Below are 22,964 nucleotides of genomic sequence, written 5' to 3'. Positions count from 1 at the left end.
CATCACGCGTTCAGAGCATCTGTCTGCTCTGTTCACGCGATGATAATCCACTTCGTTCAGCGAATTATTTGTGGCAGCCAGCTCGCATCTGAAAACAAGTAAACCCGTAAAAACAAAGTTTTTCACTATAAATCCTTTATAAGCGTGGCATCGGGGCGGCGAGTCCTCTCGTCCTCTGGCAGCATTAAACAATTGGTAATTAAATATTTTAAAAAAATTGCCCTAAACAGTGTAAAATTTTGGAAAAACATTTTTCACGAAAATTAATTGTCACGCACAACGAGTCTGTGTGCAAAATGTCAGCTCGATTGGATCACGGGAAGTGGGTTAAAAAACGACCGAAAGATTTGCACGGTCCTAAGCAAGCAAGCGAACTTAATATAAAGGATTTAATAAAGGATTTAAAACTATATTCGCCTGTGGAGGACGCGGGGATCGATCCCGCGACCTTTGGCATGGGAAGCGAGGGCGCTACCAACTGCGCTACCAACTGCGCTACTCCGCCACGGCCTGTGGAGGGGTTACGCTCTGGGCTCTTACACTGTGACGTTCAGCCAAAGCCATGAATGAGTTCTATTTGAATATATGTAAAATATTTTTTTTTTGCCTAAAATGTGTAACATTTTGGGAATTTTTTTTCACGAACATTAATTGTCTGTCACAACGAGTCTGTATGGAAAATGTCAGCTCGATTGGATCACGGGAAGTGGGTTAAAAACTACCGAAATATTTGCACGGTCGTAAGCAAGCAAGCAAGCACGCAAGCAAGCAAGCACGCAAGCAAGCAAGCGAACTTAATATAAAGGATTTAAAAAATTAACCCGTAAAAACAAAGTTTTTCACTATAAATCCTTTATATGCGTGGCGGCTAGAGGGCTGCTTCAAATTAACTGCTCTATAAATAGTCTCCACTGTACAGCGTGGGGGCAGGGATTTCATGCCATGTGGTTAGTCAACATTTGCGTCATCATGAAACGGGCGGCTAGAGTCCTCTCGTCCTCTGGCTTGAGATGGCTGCCACCTATGGGTCAGATGATTGTCTGCCACCATTAAGCAATTGGTAATTAAATATTTTTAAAAATTTCCCTAAACAGTGTAAAATTTTGGAAAAATTTTTTCACGAAAATGAATTGTCATGCACAACGAGTCTGTGTGCAAAACGTCAGCTCGATTGGATCACGGGAAGTAGGTTAAAAAACGACCGAAAGATTTGCACGGTCGTAAGCAAGCAAGCAAGCACGCAAGCACGCAAGCAAGCAAGCAAGTGAACTTAATATAAAGGATTTAAAAAGAGCGATATAGCTCGGTTGGCCTTTACCTGGTCAAATTAAATGTATTGTTACGGTGCCCGCAGGATGGGATTGATAGCTGTGGTCGTATTGCGTGGCTGCGAAAGTTCCTTTTGTTTTTTTTTCGCTGAAGCCGGGTAGGGCTCAAGGGTCAAAGCGCCGAGTTGGCACCACTGGAGCGCCTTGTGGTGCTGTCAGATTCTGACCGCCCGGTGATTAAACCGGGCCCTCGAGTGTGGCGAGTTGATGGTTCTCAGCTCCGTCACCGCTGACTGCGGCAACAATCTATCACGTTGGGGTTTGGTTCTGCACTTAATCTGGCTAAATTCCACGTCTAAGAATGTTAAACTACAGTATATGTGTGTGTGTGTGTATATATAATCAGCGACTGTCATGCGAAAACGACTTCTCTCTGTAGCAGGAATTGCTGCCCCCTTTCTGTGTGGAACAGAGGTCACGTGATCGTCTCTCAGCGGTAGTTCCGTCGTATCCACGTCCACTGGTCGTTTACAATGACGCGGCACCAGTAGGACAATCGAGGTTTATAATAAAAAAAACAATTATGAGAGACACCAACACAAATCTATTTTGTTATAATCCATAAGCAGACAGGGTTATCCAAACTGCACTCCTCGCGTCAGATGATTGTTACACACGTCCCACGCGACGTTCTAAACTATTAACGCTGTCTGCACTGTCTGCCTTAATAGAGTCAATTAAAATTAAGATTAAGATTTCCGTTTGCGTATGCGTGCGTACACGTGTTCCACGTGTTTGCGTGTGTGTCCCCATGTGTATGTCCCCACGTGTGTGTGTACACGTGTGTGTACACGTGTATGCGTGTGTGTACACGTGTTCCGCGTGTGTGTGTACACGTGTTCTACGTGCGTGCGTGTACACACACGCAAGCACGTAGACAACGTTAATTTCTTAGCGCGTCACGTGGGACGTGTTTAACCATCATCAGGCTCGTGCCGCGCGAGACGAGTTGTGATTTGTATTCGAACGGGGAGCAGTAAATCGGCGAAAGCGGAAAGACGCAGCGTTGTGATGCGGGGAGAGGATAGCGAAGACTGCAAGTTGAAACTCCCCCCCACCCCGCCTTCATTCGCTGCAAGAATTTAGAGGTCAGATTCGCGTCACCACCAAACATCCGAATCTAATCTAATTCACGTTCATCGAGCACCTCCACTCGAGACGCTCAGTGACACGGCTTGCAAAACGGTGACAACCGAGTGGAGAGGCGTGGATGGCAAGGGTTGGTGCCGCAAGGGCTGAGGGATCAGTGACAGCGACAGAGGGGGGCACGAAAGGGCTACAGGGGAGGGACGGAAAGGAGTGGAGGGGCGACGGGAGGGAAGATAATCGGCGATGGAGATGAGGTGAGGCTTCAAGAGGGGGACGGAAGGAGGTTACGGGGGACTGATTCATGTACAGAAGAAGTGTTGAATCTATGGGGCAGTGTTGAGTCTATGGGCAGTGTTGAATCTATGGGGCAGTGTTGAGTCTATGGGCAGTGTTGAGTCTATGGGCAGTGTTGAGTCTATGGGGCAGTGTTGAGTCTATGGGGAGTGTTGAGTCTATGGGGCAGTGTTGAGTCTATGGGGCAGTGTTGAGTCTACGGGCAGTGTTGAGTCTACGGGCAGTGTTGAGTCTATGGGCAGTGTAGAGTCTATGGGCAGTGTTGAGTCTATGGGCAGTGTAGAGTCTATGGGCAGTGTTGAGTCTATGGGCAGTGTAGAGTCTATGGGCAGTGTTGAGTCTATGGGCAGTGTAGAGTCTATGGGCAGTGTTGAGTCTATGGGCAGTGTAGAGTCTATGGGCAGTGTTGAGTCTATGGGCAGTGTAGAGTCTATGGGCAGTGTTGAGTCTATGGGCAGTGTTGAGTCGATGGGCAGTGTAGAGTCTATGGGTAGTGTTGAGTCTATGGGCAGTGTTGAGTCGATGGGCAGTGTTGAGTCTATGGGCAGTGTTGAGTCTATGGGCAGTGCTGAGTCTATGGGCAGTGTTGAGTCTATGGGCAGTGTTCAGTCTATGAGCAATATTGAGTCAACGTGCGGTGTTGAGTCTCTGGGACAGTGGAGAAGAGGTGGCGCTTTACGAGAGGAACCGAATGAGATTAAGGAGGGAGACTGCTTCGTGTTCAGTAATCGGCGGCATCGTCCCGGGGATTCGCCGCTCGTGGCGATGGACACGGGAATTGGAGCCAACGTCCGGCCTCGTTCGCAGGGGTCACGCTTCGCGTTTGGACCACCGCGCGCCGCGCGTTCGCCAGCTGTTACCGGGGAGAGAGCACTCACTCCGAACCACGTCGCGAAAAGCTAGTGATGTATAAAACACATTATTATAATTTTTTTGAAACCTCTACACGTGCTGTTGCGAAGTGAAGAACGCGCCCCCAAAAACAATGGGGGGGTGGGGTAGGGGGGTAGGAGGAAAGGGGGCTACTCTCCCGTCTATCTCTCGAGCTCATGTTTCCTGCGCTCTACGCGGACGCAGTGACTCACTACGGGCAAACCGTGGCCCCGGGAACAGAGATGGGGAACACAGGGTGAACGGCACACACACACACACAGAGGGAGATGTGGCGGCTGGGGTGGGTGGGCGGGTGGTGGTGGTGGGGGGAATGGGAAGGGATGCTAAGGGGGTTGAGTTACAGACTCGCACAAAGGCAGTAGTCGAGCGGCGCTGACAGCACACACAAGGGGGAGCTGATTGTGTTACTCACTCCCGCGAGGTCGCATGACACCCCCCCCCCCGGCCTCCCTTGCTCCCCTCCCACAACAGTCAACAATGAGAGCTCGTCACCTGCGCCGCACAGGTGCGCTCAGGTTTCGTTCCGCCCGCTGTAATAATTTTGCCCCCCCCGGGGCTCGCCACCACCCCCCCCCCATTTGCTTGCATTCAAACGCCGCTTCTCCAGCCCCGTGGGAGAGTTAATTTGCTCCGCACGCAAATTCGCTCCGGGACGGATCGGGTTTCAGAAAATTAAATAACCCCCCCACCCACCCTTCCCCCCACCCACCCACCCACCCCTCCCCCCATTGTCGACCCCCCACCACCACCACCCCTCACCACCCGCGAACATCAGCGTCGTCGTCATCATCACGCGTACCAAGTCGCGTGCGTCTGTGTCTGTGTGTGCTTGCTATTATCTGCGTGTGTTTGTATTTGTCAATGTGTGTGTGTGTGTACCTGCCGCTGCGTGTGTCTGTGCGTGTCGTCCGTGTGGGTCGTTGTGTCTGTTCGTGTCACTGTGTGGGGGAGCGATGGGGCAGTGGTTAGCGGACCGCGCTACGAACCCGGCAACCGGAGATCGATTCCGGCTCACGGCCAGCACCAGTCCCCAAGGGCCTCCCCTAGGTCGACTCAACCTAAAATGAGTACCTGGTGCGGAATGTAAACATCGCCATTGGGGAGACAAAGGCGGCCGGGCGTGGTTTTGGCCACCCACCGGCTTCGTGTGTCGTTCCGACCTTTATAGGAGCTGCTCATTAACAGCACTTGCCCCTACAGTATGTTACGGCTATACGGGGGATTTGTGTAGCCTTTGCATTTGTTGCGCTTTGGCGTTTCAGTGGATAATGTGTCGCAAATAAATAACGAGAAACGACGAATTTTGGTTTGAAAATAAAATGAGAAGCTTAATGAAAACGTGACCAGTTCCATCCGGCCGGGCATGCGCGCGGTTGTGTAGATGACAGCGACACGAAAGGGCAGGTCAGTGACACGCCACTCGCGGCACCTGGGACATGAAAGGACAGTTTGCTGTGAGAAAAGGGATCCCTTTTGAATTGAGCTTGGAGCAGAAGTCAGGGCGCAAGAGGCGAACACTGGAGGTGTGCATATCAAGGGGGGGGGGGGGGGGGGGCGCTGAGACCGCGGGCCGTAATCGAACCGCGACTTTGTTGCGTACGGCCCACGTGATGCATGCAACCACTGAACTCTGGGTAGCCGGGTTCGTAGTGCCAGCACTGTGAACATCGCTCCACTCCCCTGTATCGTTAAAATCTCGAGATTGCAATTCGCCATGCTCGCCTCGATTGTATCTTGCACGTTATACGTGTGCGTGTTTGTGTCCGTTGAACTTCTTTCGCACCGTACGTAGGCCAAGTGCCGAACCGCTCCGGGAAACGCCCGCGCCGAACCGTCGTCTTGTGTCGGTCACGTGCACGCGTCTTAGCCGCACACTAATCGGGTACTAGAGGGGGCAGGTATTTTAGACGAGACAAAGACGGTTTTAATGTGTGTGTATATATTAGCGTGCTGTGGAAAGGTGAACTCTCGTTATGTTTCGCGTTACGATGGGATAACGGTAAAGGTCTGTGTTAATTTGTGGTCCGCCAAAGATTTAAAGGTCATGTTTGGCCCTCGATAAGGAATGGGTTCATCAGCCTTGGGAGATAAGTTATCGTCATTCATCATCGGCCATGATCAATCCACGACTGGATGGCGGCTTCCTCAAGCCGCTGATGCCACCTTTCACTGTCTTTGCGATGAATCCTAAAAAACTGGGTTTTTCTTTTACCAGGTAAGGCCCACAGAGCTATATAGCTCCTTTTCAAAAGCCACCTGGCCACAAATTATAGCTCAATTAAGTGGCTTATCACGTGGCAATGTATAGCAACCACATGATCTAAACGCACGATTCTACATGTGGAGGGGGAAAACCGGAGGACCCGGAGAAACATCCACGCGACCACGTAGAGCGAGGCACATGAACTCAAAATGTACAGGCGCCAGGGTAGGGATCGAACCCACGACCTCCTGTATACGGGACGAGGTAGTCAACGTCTCGCCACCGTGGCACCCCCAAATTCCATCCTGCACCTGCACGCGAGCTGATTTCATTGCTCCATCTCCGCGTCGGCGGTGACTCCCGCTCTCCAGCGGGTTCCATTCCTTGGCTGCCACTCCGTTATTAGGCTCTTCCTGCCCACCATCCATCAACCCTCTGACAGCCGCGACGTGTCCCGGTTCGCTTCGCGAGGTCCGACATCAAATGGGGGTCCCTCACTCTTGGGAAATTTGGTCGCGAGGTTACAGGGTGGTGAACGACGTTGCTTAAATGTTGCCAACTCTACCGATAGCGTAAGATCATTGATGATGATTGATGATGATGATCAGTAATTTAGGCAATGCAGTATTTACGGCCGCTCGAACAGAAGACGTCATTATATACACATGTATATTTAACACCCTTGTGAAAAACGTATTATTCTCATTATATTGCTAACACACATTATGACACTGTATAATAAGAAAAAGAATGATGATCTCAACGACTCAGAGGCGCGAGGAGCAGGAACCACAGACGAGCGAGGAGCCACGCGGCGAGGAACCGGCGCTACCAACAAATGCCCAAGCTCTGCGATCCTCAATATGTTAAGGTGGTATCGGACAATTAAATCAGCGTTTACACGTCGGAGAAAAAATAAGCGCCATGTTTAAAATGCTTCAATTATTCTTTTGGACGGAGCTAGTAATGACTCACACAAGTTCGGTCTGAATAACATTTCTTTACAATTATTTCACATTCTAACGCGGCGGCTGGCGATCGAGCAAAGACGGTCACTGCATCGCGCACTTTCAGGTGCACTTCTGCGACCGTCTGGAACGCTCTTCCTTCCGATATTAAGAAGCCACTGGGTGCTGTGCAATTTTAAATCCTCTTGTTTGACGAACTAATTCCTTTAGAACAGTTTTTTGTGTTTAGTTTGTTGGCCTTCCCCCCCCCACCCCCCTGGCGCACCTCCGACTAAGGCGGTTGGCTGTGTACGGTGCGAACGAAGTTCTACATTCATACAGACGTGTGCCAAGGTATTTGAAGCGATGCAACCATGACAAATCCTCGATTGATCAATGTTCATCGATTCACTGAGGCTCATGATCTAACGCTGTCGACAGAGGGCAGTGCAAGTTTCAAGCGAGTCGCACGAACGCGTGAGGTTGAGGCACGCAGCCATTTGTGCTTCGTTAAAAAAAAAACAAATCATGGCGAACTGCATTGTGGCCCCCCTTTGTCTGAGATCGCCGTCAAATTGGCAATTGGAGCGAATGTGACACCTAATGGCAGCTGGTGCTGCCGCTGCAGTGATGCAGTGGGAGACAGGACGTGGACCGGTTGAGTATGATGACGACGATGATATAATACAGGGTGCTTTAAAAAAATGTTTACACTTCTGAGAATTTGCAACAATAGCGATCGGCCCATATACTTTTTTGAAAAAAATTAAACACCCTGTATATATAACTGTTAATAGCCCCCAGAAGCTGACTTACAACTTATCTCGTGCATTCCAATGTTGCGTAGCAGTAGATTCTCTATTTATTTTTGCCTTGGGGACTCACTCCATCTCCCGATGAAAGGTGGCTCTGTCATCGGGAGACGGTTGTTTCTGTTGCGATGGAAACGTCGTAGTTTTTTGTTACATTTTTATTTTCTTTGAACCTATCTACGTGACTTTACCGAAATACCCATGAATATGAATTCCTGCAGTCACGAAAGCTTTAAGTCTTGATGTTGCTGTTATTTAAATAATTTGGGAGCAATGTTTCAGATTCAGAATCGGAATTTTGATTTGTACTGGAGGAATCCGATGAGCTATGAAGCTCTTCCCCCCCCCCCCCCCCCCAAAAGACGTACAGTCGTTTCACAGATGTCCCCACGCAGACTGTGGCTCCGGCACGACATTGGTCTTCTCCTGCCCGGAACGCCGCCGCGGGATCTTTAACGTCCATTGCGCAACCGGTGGCGCGTCACGTTGCAACCACCGCGAGTGGTTCAATTAATCGATTCTATCCGTGTGGTTCGAGCGAGTCCGTCCGTCTGTCTGTCTGCTCCATCTTGTCCGGCATTCGCCAAAGCTGAAGCTTGCGTAGACGAGACGTCCCAATGATTCTGGGGACAATGTGTCTCATTCGTATCTAATGCTTCTCTCCGGAGGAAAATTAAATCAATCGTTAGACGACCCATCTGCCGCAAGGCCTCCTGGGAGTGCGTGATATCAGCAGCGTTGATTCAATGCAAGCAAAACCTCTGGAACCGCTCTCTGCATCCAGTGTCTCATCACCAGAGTCAGCCTTGCGTACGTCTTGCATGTGGTTTGCATGCGTTATACATGCGAGACAAAGATCCCCCGTATAGCCTTAACAGACTGTTGGGGCAAGTGCTGTTAGCGAGCAGCGCCTATGAAGGCCGGCACGGCACACGAGGGGGTGGGTGACCAACACCACGCCCGGCCGCCTTTGTCTCCCCGGTGGCGATGTTTACACGCAGCACCAGGTACTCATTTGAGGTTGAGTCTACCTAGGGGAGGCCCAGGACCGGTTGAGATAATCGTCGCTGGTGTTGGTGGCCGTGAGCGGGAAATCGAACTCTGTGTCGCTGTGTTCGTAGCGCAGCGCGCTAACCACTGCGCCACCACTCCCCCGCCCCCCCACGCGTACTAAGGTCATTAATGCACGCGCAATTCGATGCATTATCGCGAGCGTTAATAATCGATTTTATTCGAATCGATTAATCGTTTACAATCTCACGAGATCGTAAGAGCCATGGGTGCGGAATCGCCGACGTCGACAAAGCGGGCATTAAGTTTTCGCCAGAGAGTCGAACGGAAAAATGAACCATTTTATTATTCTCCAATATGATTAATATTATTCGTTCAATACAATATATCGGCCCGTGCAAGACGGCCAAAATGACAGAACACGCCCAAGCGAACCACCATCGAACGGATAATGGAGCGAGATTGATTGTGGCGGCGGCATTTGCAGAATCAAAAAGCAGAATATTAATACTGGAGGAGGAATCCGATGAGCTATGAAGCTCTTTTGCAAAGGCGTCCAGTAGGGGCAGGTCAGAACTTTGCAACGACTTGCAAGACCGTGAGAGACGTGGCGACGGAACGCTTTCATTCAGCAGTGGATAGACCATGATTGGTGATGGTGATGAAGCGTAAAACATGAAGGTTGGTACATTAGTCATATTCTTGTTGGTTAATATCAAGGATGGTGCTGAGTATTTGGGGGAGGTGGGGGGATGGGTGGTGCAGCGGTTGGCGCACTTTGCTCTGAACCTTGCAACGGGAGTTCGATTCCCGATCACGGCCAACGTCAGGTCACGGGCGCGTGGCAACGACATCAAAGACAAAGATCCCCCGTGTAGCCTTAACAGACTGTAGGGGCAAGTGCTGTTAGCGAGCACCTATGAAGGCAGGAACGGTACACGAGGGGGTGGGGTGGTCAGCACCACGCCCGACTGTCTTTGTCACCCCCGTGGCGATGTTTACACATCGCACGAGGTACTCATTTGAGGCTGAGTCGACCTAGGGGAGGCCCAGGACCGATTCAGACAATCGTCACTGGGTGTTGGCCGTGAGCGGGAATCGAACCCGGGTCGCCGCGTTCGTAGCGCAGTGCAGCGCTAACCGCAACACTAACGACATCACACACACACAGACACACACACAGATACACACATAGACACACACACAGACACACACAGACACACACAGACACAGACACACACAGACATAGACACACACATAGACACACACACAGACACACACACACCGGTGGGGGTGGAGGGGAAGGCGTGGGGGGCGGGCATCTCGAGCGCTGGGAAGATAAGTTTAGGGGGCACAGGTGGAGGTGGCCTCGAGTTCACCAAACACTTTGCACCAAAACATTCAGCCTCAAAGATCGACGACACCACGTGATTCGACAACTCCCCGTGTGCGCGTCATCTTGAAAACTGGCGTGCTGCGAATGAGGACCATATTGTTTTTCGTTTACCTCTTTAAGGTCACAATGTTGTTGTCACTGACGGTATGCGAGTGGGTGTTGCTTATGTTATTGCCGTTGATTATGCTTTTGCACCGCCGCCAACGCAGTGGCATCGACGTCAACAACGAATAGCCTCACTCGTTGGGTTGAATTTCGCTGCAAGCACACAGTGTCACACGTCTTTGTCAATCCACTGCTGGATGAAAGGGGCGGGTTATTCGACCCATACTTCGCCACGCCGGTCAGCGCGGCTTTTGGTGAAGGCGGGGAGCAGAGACGTGGGGAGCGCATTGCAGTGAAGGCAGAGAGCTCGCTTAACGCGTTCAGGATGCGTTCCAGGAGCAGTGAGCGCGAATCGAATCGGCGCTAGAAGGGACTCATCATACCCATCGTACAGCATCACGCGCCACTGCACTCTCCCGCACACCGCGCAGCCCCACGACAGTATACATAATACTCTACAGACAGTATACATAATACTCTACAGACAGTATATAACAAGGGCTTAGGTTTCACACCGAATATTTTACGCAACGCTGGTGCACCGGGGTAGGCAGGCACGTGCTCATCGATCGGCGCGCTCGGCTGCGTCCGTGCGCCAAAGGGGACGTTGACCGCGCGGCGCGTGCGGAGCCGGGAAAATGTTCGCAGTCGAATTTGCGATCAACCGCGATTCGAGCGCTGACAATCATCGCAGCAGTGACGCACACACACAGCGCTTCGCCGCTGCCGACGCGCGATGCCTGGGCTTGACCGCCCGAGCGTGAAATTGGAGCCGTCGTTTCGCCGCGTCTGCGCCAGCAGCCGTGCGAAAGAACGAGGAGAAGAAGAAGGAATTGACGATCGACCCGAAGATCGATCGATCGCTCGCTCTCTCGGATCTCGTCGACGACGCCAGCAGCCGCCGTTTCAGGAACCCAGTTCGAGCAAATTCGCCGACAGCGAGTAGAGCAGCGACTCCGTCGAGGGCGGAAAGAGATCCGCGTAGCTGTGCTGTCCGTTCAGCGCTCCGTCTCCAAACGCGAGGTCCGGACCCCCGTGCTGCTGAGCATGGGGCAGAGGCGGCAGCGGCGGCGGTGGCGACAGCATAGCCATGCAGCTCAGCGGCGCGGGGTGTGGACCCTGTGGGTCCCCTTCGTCCAAGGGGCCTCCTCCGTGGCCGTCGCCCTCGTGGCCCGACGCGGCCATGAGCGCGTAGCCTTCCCTCTCCAGGGCCGCCGCGGCCGCCGCCAGACCGTCGTGGTGTCCGCGCGAGTGGAAGGGGGGCCCCGCCGCCTCCCGGTGCGAGAGCGGCGACTGGCACGGGGTCGAACCCTCCTCGTCCTCCGTGCCCGACAGGGAGCCGCCACCGGCCGAGCGCCCGGCGACTCCTCCCGCGGTCACGCTCGACGCGGATGCGCTGGCGGTGGTGGTCGTGGTGGTGGTGGCGGTGGAGATGTTGGTGGTGGTGGTGTTCCCGGGGGGTCGTGCCGTGCTGTCCCCGTCCGCGTTGTCGCTGCCGTCTCTGTAACGAAGCCGCACGGCGCGCGGGAGTTGTTAGCGAGAGTTTGGAGAGAGAGGGAGATGGAGAGAGAGAGTTGGAGAGAGATATTCGCGTTGGTTGAGTCGGCAACTCTTTAAGGGCCGCTTCGTGACCGTTGTTTATTAAGGACCGCCACCGTCTCGTGTTCACCACCACAGTGCATTGACATATAGAGATGTTGTTTTTTTGTTTTACTGAATTCGAAACAAATGCCTCTTCTTGTTATTTGAGAACGCATTGAGAACGCAAAAGATGTGGTCGTCCTTCGAAGCGATCGTCGATTCGAATCGTGAGCCGGAAGCCTTCGAGGATGAGTAGCGGCGCAGTGCTGCGACCAAAATAAAAAAAAACACTCGCGACCACTCCGCGTGAAACCCTCGACAGACGGACAGGGAGAGGCAGACGGACAGACCGCGAGACACGGAGAGAGAGAGACGTTGACAGACACCGACACACTTTTGGGAGATGTCCGCACAACGGCACTTGGGGGTAACAACTCGGTGCCTCTAGGGGGCAGTAGAGGGCATCGGCGTCTTTCGAGTTCCATCTGTGTGGAGTTAATCACACGATAGATTAGTGGCGGGGCTTTAGTGGGTGGGTGGGTCCACGTGTGGCTTAGTGTGTGGGTGGGTAAGTGGGTGGGTGAGTGTGTGGGTGGGTGGGTGGGTAAATGGGTGGGTGAGTGTGTGGGTGGGCTAATGGGTGTGTTGCTGTGCAGGGTGGGTCAGTCAGTGCGATGGGTAAATGCGTGGCTTATTCATTTGGTGGGTAATGGGCGGCTGAGTGTTATTCTGTGGGCCGTCTGATAGGCTGGTGTGTGGGTCTCTGGGTAGATTAACAAATATGTTAACAATTGCATTACTTGGTGACGTGGGGTGTGGATGGGTCAGTGTGTGGGTGTGTGTGTATCAAAGTGTGGGTTTGTGAAGGGGTGTGCGGGTTTAGTGTGTAGTCGATGAGTGGGTGACGTAGTGTGTGTGTGTGTATTATAGTGTAGCAGTAGTGTAGCGGTTAGCGCGCTGCGCTACGAACCCAACGACCGGATTTCGAGTCCCGCTTACGGCAGAACCAGTAACAATTACCTGAACCGGTTCTGGGCCTCTCCTAGGTCGGCTCAGACTCAAATTAGTATCTGGTACGGTTTGGAAACATCGCCACTCGAAATTCAACGGCGGCCGGGCGTGGTGCTGGCCACCCACCCCCTCGTGTGCCGTGCCGGCCTTCACAGGTGCTGCTCGCTAACGGCACTTGCCCCAACAGTCTGTTAAGGCTATACGGGGGATCTTTGTCTCGCATGTACAACGCATGCAAACAACATGCAAGTCGTACGCAAGCCTGACTCTGGTGATGAGACACTGGATGCAGAGAGCGGTTCCAGAGTTGTGCTTGCATTGAGTCAACGCTGCTGATATCACGCACTCCCAGGAGGGCGTGCGGCCGATGGGTCGTCTAACAATTGATTTAATTTTCCTCTGGAGAGAAGGATTAGATACGAATGAGACGCAGTGTCCGACGAATCATTGGGGCTTCAGCTTTGTGTGTAGGCTAGTGTGTGTGTGTGGAGTTAGTCGGTCAGTGTGTGCAGGTAGTGTGCGCGTTGATGGATGAGGCAGATGGATGACGTTTGTCGGGTGAACACAATTGCGCATTATGGTTTTAATGCTTCCATCCATTCGCGCGTTGCTTCAAGTCTCATTGTCAGGAGGGTCCTGCCATACGGATGTTTGGCCCAATTCCATTCACGAGGTTTGTTTCGCGTGTGACGAAGGCTGAGTGCCCCGCGGAGAAAACCCCACAACGCAGTCGAGGGGGTAAGCACGTGTTGCAACTGATCACGCCGAGTAGCACAGCCGTCGAACTGGGGCGACCGCCTCAGGCCCCGCGCTTTGGGGGGGGGGGAGGGGGTCCTGCGCTTTGACGTTACGGTGTTATTTGACCATATTTCACCACCGTGCACAGTGTCCGCAAAATTGCCGACCCCTCCGTGTCTCTTTATGGACCGCTTCCGCGACGTCACATGTTAAGTATCGTCTCGTAATGCGGCTCTTAAAATATTTCAACAAAAATAGTTTTACCGAATTCGATATTGAAATATGTTTTACTCTTCATGTTATTTTGCTTGCCCCGGTGTAGAACATTATCCTGCTAAAAGTGTCGTCGTCGTCGTTGTTGTTTTACTTACGAAACTCAGGTGGGCGGTTTGGGTGACGTGTCAATTCCTGCTGTCTCCCGAGGGACTAATTATAGTCGCCGCGTGTGAGTTGCGAGCGACGCGCTCCCTGTTGATCCGCGTCCATACGGGGTCATCTATAAGCGTGCACTGAGCTGTGGAGTTTTGTGGATGTGGGGGCGGTGGTGGGGCTGGTGGGGGAAGTTGGGGTGGGGGCTGGGAGATGATGAGTGATGTGGGGGTAAGGGAACTCCCACCCCGCCCTCTGAGCGAGGGTCCCCCCTTGTCTCCATCAGGATGTTCCCCGTGTGCTCGCGAGCCGTTGCCATAGCGCCCGTTTCCATGTTTACCAGTCTTCCCCGTTGCGCGCCGCACGCGCCCGATGATTGCTCAACACGCCCCGCCGCCCCCCCCCCCCACGTGACGTTCTATAAGGGCTCATTCAGTGTCTCGTCCACAGCCACGTTTGCTAAAATCATTGCTGGTGAACTGCCAGATATAGCTAAGTCATACTGATATTAAGCTAGAGGTAGATCGTGTGTGGTGTACACACGTGTGTGTCCGTGTGGTGTACACACGTGTGTGTGTGTGTGGTGTACACACACGTGTGTGTGTGGTGTACACACGTGTGTGTGTGTGGTGTACACACGTGTGTGTGTGTGTGGTGTACACACACGTGTGTGTGTGGTGTACACACGTGTGTGTGTGTGGCGTACACACGTGTGTGTGTGTGTGTGGTGTACACACGTGTGTGTGTGTGTGTGCGTGTGTGATGTACCGAGTTGGCACAGTCGGTCAACCCATGGCACCTGGATCTGTCTCGTGACCTCCTGCGAGCAGCGAGCCTTCCACACTTCACGTGGCCTCAAGGTGCACCTAGCCTGGCACAAGCGCTGTGGTGGCCGTCACCGCCACTTGGTGGCGAATGGCAGCAGTCGCTGTTGTTGGTATACACGTGCGTGTACAAAGATAAAAACACAAATCCCCCGTATAGCCTTAACAGGATGTTGGGGCAAGTGCTGTTAGCGAGCACCTATGAAGGCCGGCACGTCACACTTGGGGGTGAGTGGCCAACACCACGCCCGGCCGCCTTTGTCTCCCCAGTGACGATGTTTACACACCGCATCGAGGCTGTGTCGACCTAGAGGAGACCCAGAACCGGTTCAGAGAATCATCACTGGTGTTGGCCGTGAGCGGCAATAGAACTCGAATCGCCGGGTTCATAGCGCAGCGCGCTCACCACGACACTGCCGCCTCCCCCCACACACGCGCGCGCGCGCGTGCCGGTGGCGAACCCCACGACCTAACATCGAGTGGCGACCACTGCTAAAAGCGTCGTCGGCGAGTGACATCCGATCCGTTGCTGAGACTCCTCACCTCCCGCTGCTTCGCGCGAGCTCGCCAATGTGTTCGCCACAATGAGCAAAGCGCACGCTCTACGGGTGTGTGTGTGTGCGGGGTGGTGTTTTTGTGTGTGGGAGAATTGCGACGTTAAAGACCCTTTTTGCGGGTGGGACGTCATCATTCGCAGGAGGAGAGCAACGCCTTCCGACGGCGTTTCGATACCCTCTCATGCCGAAATGCTTCCTCGATCTCAATGTTATTATCAACGATGATAACTGTATTTATTCAACCACAGACCAAGTGTCTATTCGACTATTAGAGGACCGGAATGATTTCTACGCATTTCACTCGATTGATTGTCGATGATGATAATGATGATGGTTGCTGTTGCTGCTGATGATGATTTTTGTTGTTGTGACCGCTTGCCATTCATGAGTGTAATGATGATTCTGATGACGGAAGAAAAAAAACCAATGCATTCATGCACGGCCGGGATGAGAAAACAGCGGCACGAGTTCTGACGAAAAGCAGAGAGAACACTCACATAACACCCAATTTACAATCCTTGCACTGGCTGTTAGTCGGTCAAAGAATTGATTTTAAATTATTCTATTGGTTTTTAAGTCGTTGAATGGTCTGGCACCTGTATAATGTCTTCCATGCTTCTAAGATATGAACCAACAAGAACACTAAGGTCCCCTGGTACCGGTCTTTGAGTGGTCCCAAAGGCCAGGACCAAACCCTAGGGGGAGAAGCGGCTTTGAGTGTGGACGGTCGTCGCCTGTGGAACAGCCTGACAGGGGATCTGGGGGCTTCACAATCATTAAGCACTTTTACAATGAATCTAAAAACTGACTTTTTTTAAACTTGCTTCTAATTAAACATTTCTTAATGCGTTATTCGCATTATGTCTTTGCTAGAAATTTGTAACAACGTGATTTTATTTTGCCTACAATTTCACTTTTATTGCCTGCACAGCACTACGCATTGCTTTTTTTGCACGAATAGTGCGGTAGAAATAACGTTTGATTAATCGATGATGACGATGATAATCATGTTGTTGTTGTTGTTGCTGCTTATGATGACGCTGACTAAATCAATCACGAGGTGCGTCTAGACCAGGGAGGAGGAGGGAGGGGGTTGGTCGCAAACCAAAATAAAACAAGAGTATCAATTTTTTCCCCTCTCCAAATTCTGTAAAAAAAAAAAAAGAAACTTTAATATTTCAAGAGCCGCAATGGATTGCGTGCTGAATACGAGACGATGGTCGTTAATAAATAACGTCACGGAAGCAGCCCGGGGTCGAAGGTCGCTGGTGTAAACCAAGTCGAACGCCGCACGCGGACAACCGAATTCGAACTCGATCGCGCTCCACGTTCGGCAAGCTGTCCTGCGCGGTAGCCCAGGATTGGAGGCCCTCATCCAGCAGTGGATTGACAACTGAGCTGTACTGTGCATGGCCCACTTTGCCCACTGCCGTCTACGCACCTCCGATTAGCACGGGCGGCTACGTACGGCGCGAAAGAAGTTCAACATGCATCGTCTTACGTGCGTAGGATACAAGCAAGGCGGGCACGGCGAATAGCGAACTCGCGATTTTGACGATGCAGGCTGAGCGGTGTTGGCAGTGATTAGCGTGCGCTGCACTACGAACCCGGCCACCTGAGTTCGATTCCCTGCCACGGTGAACATCAGTGACGAGTGATATCTGAACTGGTCCTCTCGCCCTCCACACCCAACCCCCCCACGCCCCGCGCTTGCCCCCCCACACTTTTGAAAACTAATTTCTTTAGAACTGCTTTTTGTGTTGAATTTATTGTCCTTCCCCCGCACCTCCGATTAGTGCGGTTGGCTACGTACGGTGCGAAAGAAGTTCAACATGCATACATACAGCCCTCATTGACCAGCGTGGCCAACCAGTGGGTTGACAAAGGGCTTTAAGAGAAGTTAATTGAGGATGCAGAGAGGGGTGGGATTTGGTTTATTCAACTGGCTGGCGTGTCTATATGCGAGCCACCCTGTAATCATGTAAGAGCGAGCGTGTGTGTTGTGGGGGAACGGTGGCGCAGTGGTTAACGCGCTGCGCTACGAACCCGGCGACCCGAGTTCATATTCCCGCTCACGACCAACATCGGTGACGAATATCTAAACCGGTGGTGGACTTCGCCAAGGTCGACTCGGCCTCAAATGAGTACCTGGTGCGGTGCGTAAAAACATCGCCGCTGGAGAGACAAAGGCGGCTGGGCGTGGTGCTGGCCACCCACCTCCTCGTGTGCCGTTAAGTCCTCCAGAGGTGCTCCTCGCGATCAGCACTTGCCCCAACAGTCTGTTAAGGCTATACGGGTGATCTTTGTCTTGCATATGTATGTCAGCGCGTGCGTATGAATAGACCCCTCTGCCCCCTCCCATGACGCCGTGCGTTTAGCGATTTCCGGTTGCTCTCTCCCAGAAGATTTCCTCAAATTCCTGCACCGGCGGAGCTTCTGTCTGTCACCTGCGCTCCGTCTGTCACCTGCGCTCCATGGAGCATGCGTCTAGTTGTGTGCATCGCTGTCATGTCGTCGTTGTTGCTGCTGGTGGTGGTGCTTCTGGTGGGAGAGGTTGTCGCAGCTTGGAGCTGGGATAGCTGTGTAGGTGGTGGAAGCGAATTGAATAATAAATCATACTCATCATCAGCAGCAGCAATCATTAATTCACTGCTGGATGAAGACCCCACGTGATCACATTTCGCAGTGGTTCCCATTTTTAGCACCGCCTTCATCTGACTTCACCTAAATCCTTCCCCTCCTTCCCCCGCCTCGATACCCCTCCACAAACCATCTTCCCCCCCCACCACCCCCCTCGCCTCCACTCACCCGTACCCCCTTACCATCCTGCCGATATGGACCCTATACACGTGAAACCCGCAAACTGTGGCCATGTAATTATACCCAGGCATGTCAGATCAACAGGGCACCAAGTCCTGGCCTAGGCACGTGTGTCCCCGCTATGCGCTCTGCTTGTCACTGCTATGCGATATCCCTGCTATGCGCTCTGCCTGTCACTGCTATGCGATGTCCCCGCTATGCGCTCTGCTTGTCACTGCTATGTGATGTCCCCGCTATGCGCTCTGCCTGTCACTGCTATGCGATGTCCCCGCTATGCGCTCTGCCTGTCACTGCTATGCGATGTCCCTGCTATGCGCTCTGCTTGTCACTGATATGTGATGTCCCTGCTATGCGCTCTGCCTGTCACTGCTATGTGATGTCCCCGCTATGCGCTCTGCCTGTCACTGCTATGTGATGTCCCCGCTATGCGCTCTGCCTGTCACTGCTATGTGATGTCCCTGCTATGCGCTCTGCCTGTCACTGCTATGTGATGTTCCTGCTATGCGCTCTGCCTGTCACTGCTATGTGATGTCCCTGCTATGCGCTCTGCCTGTCACTGCTATGCGATGTCCCTGCTTATGCGCTCCGCCTGTCCCCGCTTATGCGTTCCGCCTGACATAATTGCACAGTCGGCATTAATAGCGTTGGCGTTGTAGTTTCGTGTGCAGACACACATTGTACTCTAGGAGTACAGTATTATGCATTCGTGAGCACAGTGCAAAATACTTACGGATGTTTCTATAATACATTTGTATTAATTTATTCATGAAATAATATTTAATCTTAATTATTATTAGCACAATGACCGATGATCAATTAAAGCCCTCACATATTGCTCATACGAAATAAATTACGCTGTTGGGAACGTATCCCCCTGTATACAATGGTATAATGAGCGCTGATTCGATTAGCGCTTACATCTCCAGGATACGCATTTCGAACGCTGAGCGAGGTATTCCGGTATATAACAGGCAACATTCAGGCAATAGCCCTTCTTAATAGCCGATACAAATTGTATTATTATTTTCCACCCTTTCAAAGCCACGGTGCTGTTATACACGAGTGTGAGTTTTAATTTATTAACTCTGTCTATGCACCACTGCCAACTCGGAAGCAGTAGCATCGCCAAACAAATGTATTTTTCAATTTGACCCTGGATCTGTCGACGGATTTTCTTCGATCTCGTCTTGCGTTGCATTTCACGGCTGTTATCAATTGACCGACTGAACACGAATTATAATTTTTACAGCCCACACCCCCCCCCCCTCTCAATCCACTGCTGGATAGTGGCTTTCTCATACAGCGCGACAGCCATCACACTGCATGTATGTACTATGCTGAACTTATTTCGCACCGTACCGAGCCAACCGCGCTAATCGGAGGTGCATCATGCTACGTGAACTCCCAATTGAGTAATTTGCCGGTAACTTGAGCTGTTTGGCCAGTTATATTTTTTATGCTAGTTGCATTATTTAATTCGCGTCACTAGCCATGCGACTACAGCAGAGACCCCAAAGGAAACCCACGCAGAACAGGGGAGGAAGAAGAACGTACAAACTCCATACAGAGAATCACCTTGATACAGCTAATCTGGCTGTGACGGTCCCACCTGATGACGGAGACTTGTGTTGCCTCCGAAACGTCGTGATTTTTGTTTTTATTTTATTTTACTTTCTACGTGACTTTACCGAAAAAACCTAAGAAGATGGTCCATACAGAGAGACGCCCGTGTCGGGAATCAAACCCATGGTTTAGTTTCCTTAGGGTTTTTTTCGGTAAAGTCACGTAGATAAAAAATTAAAATTAATTAAAGTAAAATAAAAAAAATTAAAATTAAAATCACGACGTTTCGGAGGCAACACAAGCTTCCGTCTTTAGGTGGAACCATGGTTTTGTTCGTCCCGCGAGTCGCGAGTGTCACCACTGCGCCCGCACCCCTCCAAGCCCGAGCCCGTCCTGCAGTCGCCTGTTGGGCAAGTCTTATTTTCATCCGCAATCATCGCCAGCTCGGACACGACCACCGCAGTGGTGATTGCGCATTAAGCCCCCAACGGCGTCAAGACGCTGGCTCCTCCACCACTGCGGTTGTAGCGCCGCGGTGCGTCCGCCAGGCGGCACCGTCACCCACCGCGAGTCGCATCCGTGACAAAATGTTCGGGGTCACGGTTTCGTCTCGCTTAGGTCAAAGGTCACGCGGTGCTCCCAAATCAATGCCGCAGGTCCCAGCGGCCTCGCGGTCCGATTGTGAGGCCCCTCGCTCGACTGCGCGCGTCTCAAAAGTAGTCGAGCAGAGCGCCGCTACTGACTGTCACGAACTCGTAATACTGAGGGGGGCTCGTGATCGTCAGAATTGTAAATGTTTTCATCTTTATTTTTTATGGAATAATATTATTAGCCTGATTGGGGATATCGGCGTGATATCATCAGACGAAAGAAAGTTTCCAATCGGTTCTCCGGTAGAGCGGTGCGACCCTTCCTGTTACAGAACCGTCTGCGGAAGTGGATGTGTCAGAGCTACCGCTGAGATATCTGCAATCGACCTCTGTCCCACGCAGAGAGAATGCGTCGCTTGTAAAACACGACCAATAGGTGTTAGGCGGAGAGTAACGAGGTGAGTGCGGGTTGTGGTGCGTTATCCTGCGGTATAGTAACTAAATAATAAGAAACACAAGATAAAGGTGCGGCCCTGCAAGTGCTTGCTCACGCCACTGCTAGCAGAAAGGGCTCCCACTGGGAGGGAGCTCCAAAAGAGCCCCAGGTGAGAACGTTCGGTCGACTCATCCACGCTGCTCAAGACGTCTTTGCAAGAGGTGGGAGTCCCCACACTTTACACCCACCGCTGGCCATCTGCCGATCATACTGACGTGCGGTGTGTACCCATTCATGGTGAGGGCAAGGGTGGTTGAGATTTAAGACACTTTGACGATCGTTTTAGCTGCCGCGCCCGGAGATCGAATCGAACCGACGACCAACGCGAAAACCAACATGACAAGTTCCGGCGAGCGAATTCTTTCACCGCATAATCATCATCATCACAATCATCACCCCGGGGTGTTTAACACAAAACCAAACAAACCACAGCATCGCTCATCCTCCTCCTCCTCCTCACCTGTCCCTCGACTCCGCCGCTCGATCCCTCTGCCGTCGGTTCTTGAACCAGTTGCTGACCTGCGTCGTGGTCAGACCCGTCGCCTGCGCCAACTCGCGCTTCTCGCGCGGGGACGGGTACGGGTTGTGCGCGTACCAATCTCTAAGCACTCCCCGAGACCTCTCCTTGAAGCAGTAGCTCGTCTCCTCGCCGTCCCAGATGGTCCTCGGCAGCGGGAACTTACGCCGCACCCGGTACTTGCCCACGGCTCCCAGCGGTCGTCCGCGCAGGCGTTCCGCCTCCGTGTAGTGCGCCTTGAGCCACAGCTGCTGTAGCTTGGCGTGATTGCGCGCTGAGAAGGGCTGACTTTCCAGCACAGCGTAAAGCTCCCGAAAGTTGCCCTGGTGGAACGCCACCACCGCCTTGGCCATGAGGATGCTCTCGCTGCGCTGGATTTGCTCGCACGCGGGCAGCGACCAGAGGAAGCGTCCCAGGCGCTCCATGTTCCCGCCCTGAAGGAGCGCCTCGCACACGCACGCCACTTGCTCCTGCGTGAAGCCGAAGGACATTTCGGCGGCAGCGGCGGCGTGAGACGGCATCGGCGTGGGTCGGAGATGTGTTGCGCGCGTGCGTGTGTTTGTGAGGTGGGGAGTGTGTGGGTTCTTGTGTACGTGTGTGTGGGTCTCTGTGTGCGTTTGTGGTTGTGCGCGTGTATGTGCTGGTGTGTGTGTGGGGGGTAATGGGTGTGTTGGGTATTGATCTGCGTGTGGGTGTGTGTGTGGGTCTGCGCACGCTCGCTAACAGCACCTATCACACCTGTCCTGCTAGACTATCGAGAGGAGAGGGATATTTACCTGTGTGCCTGTGCGTCCATGCGTGTGCGCTTGTGTTTGTGTGTGCGTCTCGGTCTCCTTGTGTGTGCGTGTGTGTCTAGGTGTACCTAGCCTGTCACAAGAGCCGTCGTGGTGACGTCACCCTAGCGTATGGGCGAATCGCGACTGTTGTTGTAGAGTGTGGACGCGTTTCTGTTCCTCTAATCTTGGCTTCCCGTCTATCCATATCGCTACATCTACACTTCTATATTGTCTTGTCGCTATATCTGCACACGTACTTTTATCAATCCCACATCGATGTTTATATCTGTGTCTGCCTGTCTCTAACTCTGCCTAGGCATATATATAGTTATATTTACTTACCTACCGTACATCTATATTCCAATCTGCCTCTCCTCTCGTCGTTCACCTATCGATCTCTGTATCTCTCCATCCTACGCCTCGATGATCGGTACGCGCGCGCCCGCGTCTACCGCTGCACGTGTTGTTCACGTCTCTTCCGGCCGCGGCGACGTGATTCGCAAAACAAAAACACAACTTTAAACGCGCTCATCGGCTGCCCCGCAGTTGCGTTGTTTAGGCCTGTGCGCAAACAGAGCAAAGCGCGGCGCTTCCTACCCGGTCCATAGACAGTCACCCCCCACCCCTCCCACCCCTCCAGCAACACCGAACACCCCCCCCACTCCACTCCACTCCCCAATCAACCTCCAGCGCTAACTCCCCTCCTCAACCCCCTACTTCCACCGCCCCTCGCCTCCCTCCTCACCCCTCCCCTCCTGTCACCTCCACCACCCCCCCCCCCACACCGTGGGTCCACGTTTCTATTGAGACGGCGAGTCGCCACGAGGAAGTGAGGATGCAGTCGCCGGCTCTGCGCGTCGCTGTGAAGAGATAACGCGGTCGGTGGGACGCGTGCGATTTAGACTCGGAGTCGCGGTGGTGGTGGTGGAGGAGGAGGAGGAGGAGAGGAAGGAGGAGGAGGGAGGGGGAGGAGGACGAGAAGGAGGGAGAGAGGCAGGGAGGGTCGAGGTGTCGGGTTCATTGGAAACTTAACGCCAGGCCAC

At 52.6% G+C, this 22,964-nt stretch overlaps 1 protein-coding gene across 1 annotated transcript; it reads right to left on the bottom strand.

Annotated features, from left to right (window-relative positions):
- Positions 1-8,905: 8,905 nt before the first annotated feature.
- Positions 8,906-22,572, bottom strand: LOC144728810 (uncharacterized). Its single transcript, XM_078608480.1, has 2 exons — positions 21,089-22,572; positions 8,906-11,580 (listed from the first exon to the last, which is right to left on the bottom strand). Exons 1-2 carry the CDS (start codon positions 21,664-21,666, stop codon positions 10,986-10,988), a joined length of 1,173 nt encoding a protein of 390 aa, XP_078464606.1. The 5' UTR covers positions 21,667-22,572; the 3' UTR covers positions 8,906-10,985.
- Positions 22,573-22,964: the final 392 nt, after the last annotated feature.

This window comes from Lampetra planeri, chromosome 30 (assembly GCF_965212315.1).
Source record: "Lampetra planeri chromosome 30, kcLamPlan1.2.h2, whole genome shotgun sequence".
NCBI classification, from domain to species: domain Eukaryota; kingdom Metazoa; phylum Chordata; class Hyperoartia; order Petromyzontiformes; family Petromyzontidae; genus Lampetra; species Lampetra planeri.
Note: the sequence above shows the minus strand (reverse complement) of the source record. Positions and strands in the feature narration are given on the sequence as shown.

Coding starts and splice junctions, on each gene's coding strand:
- LOC144728810 (XM_078608480.1), bottom strand. CDS start 21,666: ATGCCGTCTCACGCCGCCGCTGCCGCCGAAATGTCCTTCGGCTTCACG. Junction 11,581..21,088: donor GCGGCGGAGTCGAGGGACAG/GTGAGGAGGAGG, acceptor GCTTCGTTACAG/AGACGGCAGCGACAACGCGG.